General features: G+C 43.5%; 1 protein-coding gene across 1 annotated transcript; it reads right to left on the bottom strand.

Annotated features, from left to right (window-relative positions):
- Positions 1-1,686: 1,686 nt before the first annotated feature.
- Positions 1,687-7,350, bottom strand: KLHDC7A (kelch domain containing 7A). The gene is made up of 2 exons (XM_033921575.1): positions 4,597-7,350; positions 1,687-1,908 (listed from the first exon to the last, which is right to left on the bottom strand). Exon 1 carries the CDS (start codon positions 7,236-7,238, stop codon positions 4,632-4,634), a length of 2,607 nt encoding a protein of 868 aa, XP_033777466.1. The 5' UTR covers positions 7,239-7,350; the 3' UTR covers positions 1,687-1,908; positions 4,597-4,631.
- Between the last annotated feature and the right edge of the window lie 4,008 nt (positions 7,351-11,358).

The following is an 11,358-nucleotide window of genomic DNA, read 5'->3' as shown; positions in this document are numbered from 1 at the left end:
GGTTACTAAGCTTTGTTTAAGATAAGTGCATTGTCTTCATTGAAATTGTGTGGGTGTCATGTTGTGGTAGAGAAAGCAACACGCCTACACAATCTTAATGGAGACAAAGGACTCATTTTAAACAAAGCACGTCAACCACTCATTTATAGAAGGTTTGTGCAAAGAGGACTAGTGCTAAGGAAAAAACATCTCTCCTCCACCCCCGTTTCAGTTTCAAGAATGTGACCAATAGAATTTCCCTCCCTCCAAAGACAAATTTTTCCACCTGATTTTGCAGCCGAAATTTAAATTTGTGACCAATGAGCAATGAACTTTCCCATCTCAAATCCCCAATAATAATGTCCCTCTTTCCAGAGTTTAAACTGTATTGACAAATCTTCCTGTCTTCCAGAATCAAAACTGCTCCCATGAAACCACCTACCTCTAACCCCAGCCAATCAGGTTTGATGACCCACTATGGAAAGACCACCTCAAAGAGTCACAGCACAAGGGCTGAGATGTCGTTTTTACCTACCTGGACATGGCACAAACCAGACAGCCCCAGAGATTGTGGTTTTTATAAGATGGCTTTTAAGGTCATTTACATAATTGTACGGTGAATTATGAAGGTGTAAAGGGTAGGATTTTTGAAGTTGATGTTTTATTTTTACATTGTGAGGTTGTGACCCGGAAGTGATTTCAGAGGGAGCCAGGCCAACGCAAGCAGCAAGCTAGAGTAGAAAATTATAAAGAGGTATGGGGGTGGGGAAGGGAGGACATAAGTGTGGCATGGAGAGGCAGAGAGGTGCCAGCGCCCCCCCCCCCCCACCCACTGGGAGCATGTCCTGTATGCTAAGATCAATGTTAGAATGACTTTGTAGGTGATGAGGGCTCATTCGCTGGCATTTGACAGATACCCCGTGTGTTTTGGCTTATCACCTATCCAATTTTGATACGGCTGAAACATTGGCCATATTGAGTCAGTTGAATGTTGACACATCTCTGGCGTCTCCACTTCTGTTGGCTTCATTTGGAATTTCATGGAGATTTTTCCTTCCATTCCTACGATTACCCAACTAGCCCTAATATTCCCTCGCTTTCTCCAGGAAGTCACATTTTTCAGGGTCCGCTTTGTGACACCGTACGTGCTGCTTTAATAACAGATTCCTTCTGGTGGATTTTCCCTTCGAAAATCGTTAGCAAGGTGCACGTGTGATTCTGCATCCTTTGGTTTTGACGGTGAAGTAGGTGGTTTATTCCCCAGCCCCCCTCCCTCCCTGTCCAGCCTCTTTTTAATTTGGTGAAATGTGTGTGTCGTCATTTTAGCTGATTACTTTGAGAATAGTTGAATGAACTTTTTTGAATTTATTCCATGACAGTCCCAGCTTTTCTATTTAAATACCATTCTGCTACCTGCTGGCTGTTTTAGTGCTTTTACTGAAGCGTTTGCACAATCACTGGACATTCTGGCAGCAGGATGGGGTCAGCTGAGCCTCTTTTATCTATTTAGATGCGAAAGAGTAAAACAGCAATGTATAGAGTCTTTAGTCTCACTCCCTGTAGCTTCTGATCCTTATTGCCTTTCTGTGATTATGTATTCTAAACAGGGACTGGGGCAATGAAGGGTTAAGTCACTTACCCAAAGTCACAAGGAAGCAGCTCTTCCATGCCAGTATCCCAGAGAAGAATCAGACTCAGAAGCAAAACCATCACTCAGAAAGTTATTTATTGCACTGCAAGGCATTGCATATTAGGGGGATTAACTCACATTTTCTGAATAAAAGAGCTTTGCTGGTTCGGCCCCGAGGTGGGAAAGGCGCAAACGTTCACACCCTCTGGAAGAAGCCTTTGATGGTGGAAATCCACTCGATGTAGGATCCCACATCCACAGTGGATTCAGCTATTTCACCCATCTTCATCGATCTTTCCCTATGATTACATGCATCGTATAGTGTCACTCAGTACGATACAAAGCTATCATAATCGCATCTCTTTGGATTTATTACATATTATTTTTATTATTAGTTGTAGATTTGACAGAATACAGTAGTTTAACTCCAATTTCATGTGCTAAAGACCTAAACAACCCATCCCGTCTGTCCCAACAGTCACGCTCATTATTAATTCACGATTAAATTAGCTTGCTCGCAAGGTTAAGGATAGCATGAAGTCTCTGTGCCCTGCAGGAGAACTGGTTTCTATATCTCTCGTTCTACAGTGCTCTCGACATCTGTATTATTACGGACCAATAAATACGACGCTTCATCTCTGAATTCATGGCATTTCCTACTGTAGCATGGGAATGGGTTCTAGGAGCAGAAAACTAATTTTAGCACTTTGGCTCCTAAATCATCCCCTTGAAAACTTCCCAGGGCTAAGCTCTGGACATCACAAAATCCCTGAATGTTGATGACAAAATGATGGTAGGGTCAGAGTGGGAGAAGAAAGCTAGGTTTGTAAGCCAGGGCCCCGTGTTCAACAGATCTTATGCTCCTAATTCTGAACGCTTTTCTCTTAAATTGGCCTCTTTGAAAATTAACTGGGGCCGAGTGTGTTAAATTTAACTCACAAATTTAGAAGCCTAAAAAGTGTCTGGCGATAGAGGACGGATTTAAGATTTTCAGCACTAGTTCCTAAACCTGGGCAAATGTATAGCAGGCCTGAATACTTAAAGGGTCAATATTCAAAGAGTTTAACCAGGCAGGAGAGGCTTCTGCCTAGTTAAACCCTGCAGAGCCGGCCACACCTGGATGTTGAAAGGGAGACTTGTAGACCCCGTTTTTCAAAGCGATTTACACAGATACAGGCACTTATTTTGTACCTGGGGCAATGGAGGATTAAGGAGCAATGCTAGGATTTGATCCCACAAACTCAGGGTGCTGAGGCAGCAGCTCTACCACTAGGCCAAGCCTCACATCACCTCACCTCACCTATTGAGAGGCACTTAACCAGGAAGTGTAGCTGAGAATCCCCTCTGACTACTAGAGCCAGTAACTGGCTAGGTCCTGGTGATGCCCAGTTAATTTCTGGGTTCTACCCTGGCAGTGACTATCTGGGGTCAACTCGCTCCACACCTGTGAAATGGCTTACAAGCTGATTACCACCAGAGGCTGAATACGGACCCTTAGGCCCTAAATTTATCTGGAAATAGGACTCAACTTTAGGAGCCAAATCTAAAAGCATAAATGTAGGATCTGAGCTTTAATTTACTTTCAGGCCCACTCAACACCTCTTCCCTGGAGTCCTGACCCAGAGTAAGGTTACCAGATTTTACAGAAGTAAAATCTGGACCCATGGCCACGCCCCTAGGCCCACCCAGTTCTGCCAGGCCTCACCCTGTTTTATCCAAGTCACAGCCCATTATGCCCCTAGCCACACCTCCTCAACATATTCACTTGCTCGGAGCAAGATCGGGAAGACATCTGCACATGGGCTGGTATGACACAGATGCCCGCCCGACGTTGCACCTAGCTGGAAGCTTTTCAAAACCAGGAAGCTGTCTGGATGCCCGGACATGTCCGGGTAAATCCAGACGTCTGGTAACCCTATCCTAGAGCCTTTTAAAACAAAACAAAAAAATTCAGACCTGACTTCCCCAAGCCCCCTAGTGCTGCAATACCCCAATTTTCCCCTTCCTACCCACCCAGTCTCTTTGAACAGAACCCCTCCTTGTTCACTTGGTACTGGTTTTCTCTCTTCCTTACAAGCCTCCCGAATGGTCCCCAGGCTGTGTCAGTAGGAGGAAATAGGGGCTTCATATCTAGGAATGATCTAGTAGGCTTTGCATCAGAAATTGGGTTTCTGGGGGCAGAAATGGGTCAGAGAGTGTCCTGGGGTAACTTTGGTGCAAAATGTACAAGGCAAGGCTGCTCTAGGCTCATTTTCAGTTATGACTTTGTGCCAAAATGAGAGCAAGATTGCTAGATAGGGTTTGCCAATGATCGTAGGCACATGGAGACCATTTGGAAATCAGCTTCTTAAAGGAGCGGCCTAGATGCAGCTGGACACATATGTGCCGAAAGAAGCATGTTTTGGCTCTGAGCTATTCTGTAAGAACATGCCAGTGTCTGATGGTCCGTACATTGCACGTGGGCATTCAGATGCACAGAGTTTGGACGGGGCGCACAATTACATGTGTGAATTATAGAATACTATGGTTAACATGTGGTTTTTAGCAAACTAGGCGTGAGCCTATACTGTATACAGCTCTATAGTTGGAATAAATAAGTCTAAAATAGAAGTGCACATTTGACCTGATGCACTGGTACAGTATAAAGAAAGGAAGGTCCCTACTTTTCTTTATAGAATAGGCTTCAAACAGGTCTCAGGGCGTACAAGTACCAGGTTCCTAAGGGAGCTGCAGCCTGTGGTCCCCAGCAAAAAAGTCATCGCTGAAATTAAATGAGGACCCCCAACTAAAAATGAGAATCCCCATTGCTAAAAAATAAGGACCCCCAACATCCCCTCCCCAGTCACTGGAGATCATAGCCAAAAAGAGGCCTTTCCATTTGTCTTATGTAATGCTGCTAAATAGAGCACAGAGTTACTTTCAAATCTAAAATTTCATTAACCAAAAAAATCCATCAACTACAGAATACTATACTGGTAAACACTTACTCCTACTGTGGCATCCAACAGCAGATAGAGGTTGTTTAGGAGTCTGTGAAAACCTTGTCTCTGTTCGGGAGACTGAGGACAAATGGAAAGAGGGTGCCCTTTGGCGAAGGAAAGGCCTTCAGCTTCTCATCCAGAAACCTCGGTGAAACTTCATCTGCAAGAAAGCTGAGGGTAAATTGCCGGCTGAGGCAGTAGATTTTGCGGCTGATGACAGCACATTGGAAGGATGCTGGGTAAGGCATTCGGTTGATGGCACATTCATACCATAGTCTAGCACTGGTACTGCAGCGATAGACACTAATGCCCATGCTGCGGTTCAAGTCAAAACGGTAAATGAAATTGTTCACAGACACAATTTCAGTGGTTCGATCCTTACTGCCACTGATGAGGCTGGTTTTCCAAGAATCACGTTTGTAGTTGTATTTTATCATCATGTATCTCAATGTTCCTCCTGTCACACAAATCTCATTATCACAGGCTGTAGCAGTATGGGCAACAGCAAAAGTGTCATTTGGCATGGGGGCTGTAAAAGTCCATCGATCTTGACATGGGTCATACCTTTCCACAGTATGCTGGCATTCACCACCGATGGCATAGAGATATCCATCCAGTGCCACAAGTTTGCAATGAGGTCTGGCTTGATTCAAAGGGCTGACTTCACTCCAGTTATCAGTCAGAGGGTTATAGCAGAAAACGCGATTTGAAGGCTTCTTCTGTCTCCCTTGACCTTCACAGCCAGCAACTACAAAGAGGTAATTAAACATGGTGCCCATGGCGCATCCTATAGAAATGGCCTCAGTTGGGATACATGATAGCATGTGCCAAGAATCATTTTCATCATCATAGAAGCAGAGTCTGCTGGGGTTTTGGGAAGGAGGCAGGGTGTAGTCTTGTGCATCAACATCAGCAACAGTTACAAACTTTCTCCCCTTCATCCTCCTCTCCAAAATTAGCTCTCTTTCTGTAGCATTGAGATATCTATAGATGGATGGATTCTGAAGAACTTGCAGATAGTTCTCACTCATGACTTTGTAAGCTGCTTCTTGGAGGTCGTAAAGCTTGTACTTCTTTGCTGCAGACAGCATGTCAATGCAGTTTTCCAAATTCAGTTGTTTAGCTATGGTCATATCTGGAGCCTTATTTATTTGAAAACCATTGCCATCGACAGCTGCCTGAAGGCTGAGCTCCCGGTTAGACTCAATGTCGGTAGAATTCAAAGATTGTACTGTTAGCTTAGCAGGTAAACTCCATGAATTAGTACCATCTAGGGTGGAGATGCTAAAGTCCTGAACCTTTACAGGTAGTTCTGACTTAACTTCTGATGTCATGAAGTTCTCTGTTTTGTGGAATTCCTGGTTCTGGAGAGCCTCAGAGGAGCCCCGTCTCTGCTGCATCCCATCTAAGGCTTCCGGCTGCCACATTTCTTCACTTTCATGAGATGGTCCATTGGTGGTAAGAATTTGTGTAGTCACAAATCCCTTAACATCTCTTTTCCCTAGTTCTTCGAATGAGTCCAACCCAGGTTCAGAGTCCAGTAGCTCTTTATGTGCCTTGGACAGAACAGGTGATAAGCAGAGACTGGAAGGACCAACACTTTTTGATCTTTCTTCAGATAACGATTCTGAGGTAGATGAGACATAATAATTGTAGATTTTGGTTTTCAGGCCAGCAGCTGGTGATGAATGGGTTAAACTGTCATCTTCTGAATGCCTGTCTGTTATGTAATTTTCTTCCACCTTTATCTCTGTAATAGAAGAAAATGTGTGTAATCTATCAGCTTTTTCATGGGTTTGATTTATCTCCAAATTGATTCCAGACCTTGCATTAATAGTTTGCCAGCTGTCCACAGAAACCTGTGATTCCTGTGTTAAAACTGAGCTCTTGATCATTTCTTCCCCTTGTGGATCATCTTGAAGTTTGGGGCAGTCGCTACATGTAGGGCTCAGTCCACATTTCTTGGAGACTACTTTGCAGTTTGATTCTTCTCCTGTCTGATGACTGTACTCTAAACCCGTCTCATGTAAATCCTTGTAAGTTGCCAGATAGCTGTGAGCTTTACTTTCCAAGTTGTTCGAATTCACACGGTTTTCTTTACCTCCCAATTTGTATTTGTCTTCTCCGTTAAACCCAATAACTGAATCCACTAGCTTCAACTGTTGGGACTCCGTAGCAATCTCTGCTTGTCGTTCCTCTGAAGCTTGCTTTTTGTTTTTCTGAAGTATAGACGTTGCTTCGTCACTAGTTTCACATTCCTCCTTGCTAAGTAGATTTCGATCTTCCAGGTAGACCTCGCTGTGTGGTCTCCATGTCTCTATGGTGACCGTTCCGCTCAGATGGTCAGTCTGATCATCACTCCTACTGCAGCTTTGCCTCACCCCATTGCTGGTTATCTGTCTGTATCTCAGCCCTGGTACTGCATCAGTGCGATCTTTTTGGGATGGAGCTGGGCCTGGACACTCTTCTTGCAATCCTCTGACCTCCTCTCCTGTGATGTCACTTCTTGGAGGAAGAACATGACTTCGGGACTTATAAAATCGATAAGCTAAAGTCAGCAGGAGCAGAGCCGCAGCAGACAGAACCAGTTTTCCAGCTATCTGCATGTCTGACTGCCTGTCCCGACTTTCTTCCAAAGAATGCAGCATTGTCCCATATCAGACTTGTGCTCCGGAATGTGAAAAATCCCATTAATAATTGCTAGATTAGAACTGGCTGTGGCTGCATGAGGCAGCTTCTGCATCCCCTCAGCCAAGACGGCAGGAATAAGGTGAGCAGGTGTATGTACCTGAGCCAGGTAGGACGGACTAGAAGGCAGCCAAACAAAACCTGTGCAGCTGCTCAGGCACAAGTATTGTTTGCTTAGCAAACAGATGTATAAGGAAATCTTGTCCGGATCCAAACTATCATGTGACAGTGATAGTGAAGCAAATACAGTGAAAGCCTTTACTTTCCCTTCTGGCTTTCCACAGGGGATCCGATTTCACGAAGGCCAATATTGAAAGGCACTTACACCTTCACTGATGGCCAATACAGAATAAAAGAGCAGCCCAGCTGGAATCAGCAGCTGTGGCATTTCTTTTGGGGCAGTATGAATGGCTCCTACCGTCCAACAGACCAGTTCTCTGATCTTATGTTTTGAAGTTCTGTTGATGCTGATCGGTTGACATAAGACAAGGCGCTTTGCCAACATTCCACTTGCACTCATCCCGTTCTGTGTGAGGTTATTTTTGGCATGTTAAATCCCTGTGTTTGATCCTAGTGACCCATCAGGATTTGTAAGAACCTGTAGAAAGGGCAAAATTCAAAGCCCTTTGCTCAGGTAAAAACACATTTTACCCATGGAAATGAAAACCCAGCACGGGTTTCTGTATGTCTTTGCCTGCAGACCCTGGAGGTGTTCCCAGGGCAGAGGGAAGAGCAGCCTGCCTAGATTTGATTAGGGAGATCTACAGGAACGGTTTCAACCGATCAGCACCAACAGAACTTCAAAACATAAGATCTGAGAACTGGTTTGCTGGACGGTAGGAGCCATTCAATCTACCCAAGAAGAAATGCCATAGGTGTTGATCCCATCTGGGCTGTTCTTTTATTCTGTATTGGCCATCGGTGAAGGTGTAAGTGCCTTTCAATATTGGCATTCATGAAATTAGATCCCCTGTGGAAAGTCAGAGAACATAAAAACATAACATAAAAATAGTCTTACTGGGTCAGACCAATGGTCCATCAAGCCCAGTAGCTCGTTCTCACGGTGGCCAATCCAGGTCCCTAGTACCTAGCCAAAGCCCAAAGAGTAACAACATTCCATGCTACCCATCCAGGGAAAGCAGTGGCTTCCCCCATGTCTTAATGACAGGAACTTCTCCAAACCTTCCTTAAAACCAGTTACTCTATCCCTCTTACCACAACCTCTGGCAATGCCTTCCAGAGCTTAACTATTCTCTGAATGAAAAAATATTTCCTCCTATTGGTTTTAAAAGTATTTCCCTGTAACTTCATTGGCTGTCCCCTAGTCTTCGTAATTTTTGACAGTGAAAAATTGATCCACTTGTACCCGTTCTACTCCACTCAGGATTTTGTAGACTTCAATCATATCTCCCTCAGCCTCTGAGGGGAAAGTAAAGGCTTCAGGTGGGATATAAATCTGTTAAACAATACACAAGTGGAATTTTGGCATTTACCTGCCTGTGGACATCCATATTCCCATCTATGGCATTATTCAAATCATTTATGCACATTACTGGCGTGAAAATCCTTGTGCCCAGTTCCTGGTAGAAATGTGACTTTATCTCTGTACTAGTAAAATGTGGCTCTGTTTCTGTATCAGTCGCAGTGGAGCTGTTTCACAATATTAGAGGTTTAGCTGTTTTTCTGTACCAGCAGAGGTGTAGTTCTACCTCTGTATTAATAATAAAGTGCCTGCGTTTCTGTAGCTGTGCAGATGGCTACTAGTTTTATTTTCCTTTGCATTGGGAAGACAATTTTGATCTGTTCTCTTATCTTTATTTTCAGTACCTCACAGGTATAGGCTTCCTTTTATTTTATTTTATTTTTTTTTGAAAGATACTTAATAGAAGTTAGAACATTTTCTTACAAGATTTTTTTCCATGTGTCTTTACAACTGTACATATTTTAAGTTTGAATGTAATTTGAACATTATAAAGAAGAAAGGGTAACTCAATCATGATGAATGCCTGCAATTCTCTTGCATGGGAAGTAGTGAGGACAAAAAGAGTGACACTGCTCTTTGTTTTTTTGGCATACACATTGTCACCAGCCCAGGTCCGCACTAGCTCTACAGCGGCCCTCCCCCAGGTGGCAGTAAAACAAATGGAACGAGGCACTCTTCTGCAATGAGGCAGAAGCCCTACAGGGGGTGCTGGTTTGAATCCCAGACACAGATACAAGAACACCAAAAGGTTTGGTTCAAAAGTTTATTATACAAGTCTTTTGCACTCAGAGTAAATCATATTGAGAAAACCTATAAACAATAACAGCAGAAAAACAAATGATGATGTTCTCTCCTTAATAGGGAGAAACTTTTCAGGATCTGCCAGGTTCCAAGATTGCCGCTGTAGTTCTGGCAGCTTGTTGCTGGGCCACACCCGATTTCCAGTTACTTGCAGGATTTCTCTCAAAGCAAGAAAAAAGGCATAAATCAATAAACATTTAAGTGTATTTCTGAGCAGTTTATATAAGTGTCCAAAAAGGAGTTCCTTATCCAAAAACAGGTAAGTAATTGAAACATTACAGTCCAACAGAATGGCTTAGCTGAAAACTTTCAGTTCGAAGAAAAAAACCTTTCAAAAAGGAAAAGACCCCCCCCCCCCCCTCAAACCAGCATTCAAAAGTTCAGCTTGTGGCAATCCTTCTGAAACACTCCCCACATAGCTTCCAAAGTTCTTAACCAGTGGCAAAACAGTACCTCCTAGTTTGGATAAGGTTTCCTCGGAAGCTTTTTCTATTGTTATTACCCTGCTTAAAAAATTAATAAAAATATTTTGAACAGGGAAAATGCACAAACTCCAAACTGTTTCACACAGGTGCTACAGTCAATGAGCTTACTTGAGAGCAGCTTTAAGCAATAATTCACCCAGTAAAAATATCCTCACTGCAAAGCCCAGAGGTTTAAGCTAGCTCCATGGCTTCTACCTGCCCATCTTCATGTCACCCACTTCCATAAACTCCTGTGGAGCAGTCAGCTCTAAATCAGGTAATTCCTCAGCTTCAACCTACATCTAACATCTCCACATCAGGTTTTCCCTCAGGCTGATGGCTGTTAGGTGCTACTCTGCTCCTCCCGATTGCTGTTTCTTCTGCTGCTCTCAGGGTCAGGTTTAAATAGGAGAGAGTCCTGCCTACACCTGTGAGGAATAGGAATGGGCAGGTACTCTCTCTGCCTCCCCCTGTGGCGGGACTGCAGAATGCAGTCAGAAAAAAAAAACCCTGCTGTTTTTTTCTGAACAGGGACAAAATGGCTTCCCTGCCTGTTTGTGTGTATTTTCCCTTTGTCCTGGGTTGGGCTTGCTTGCCAATGATCCAGGCTATAGGAACTAGACCTAGGATAGGCAGCCCTGTTATTCTGCTCCTCATGGAAACTATTCTGATGGGCTCTAAACCCCTTTGATCCTGCCCTGATAATTCCTCTGTGGCAAGTCGGGGATATCGCTAGAATTGCCACAACATTTGGGCAGTATTTACAGAATTTAATCCTATGCTTTGTTCCTTTTGACTTACCATACAGGGATCCTCTGAGTATATCTCACACCTTTTTGAAGTCTAAGTGCTATGTCTATAAACAGCGCTCAAAATTGGCTACTGTTTATACATAGAAACATGACAGCAGATAAAGGCCAAATGGCCCATTCAGTCTGCCCATCTCCTCTTCTTTTGCCGTTGCCATCGCCTTTTCAACCCAATTTTAGGTGCACAGATTTATACCAACTATAACCTGATGTAAATTCTGATGCCTAAATTAGGCCCAGATCTGCCTTATTCTGTACCACTATGTGCAAATTCTAGGAACGCTCTTTTTTGATCCACACATAAAAATTTCCATGTGCGTCTTCATAGAATACTGAACACAAAGATGCACCAAGAACTGATTATTAGCGCTCAGTTACTGGTGGTAATTGGCTTGTTATTCAGTTAAATTGTGTGTAGAGATTGGTCACAGACACAATTTTGAGTGTGATATATAGAATTAGGGGTTAGAGGGATTCCACTCAAAGGAAAACTTGAATGACTTTCACCTCTAAAGATGGAAAT

Source organism: Geotrypetes seraphini, chromosome 15 (genome assembly GCF_902459505.1).
Source record: "Geotrypetes seraphini chromosome 15, aGeoSer1.1, whole genome shotgun sequence".
NCBI lineage: Eukaryota > Metazoa > Chordata > Amphibia > Gymnophiona > Dermophiidae > Geotrypetes > Geotrypetes seraphini.
This window is presented reverse-complemented; position numbering and strand designations above follow the sequence as displayed.

Bases quoted from the DNA above. Each gene is read 5' to 3' on its own strand.
- KLHDC7A (XM_033921575.1), bottom strand. From the start codon at position 7,238: ATGCTGCATTCTTTGGAAGAAAGTCGGGACAGGCAGTCAGACATGCAG.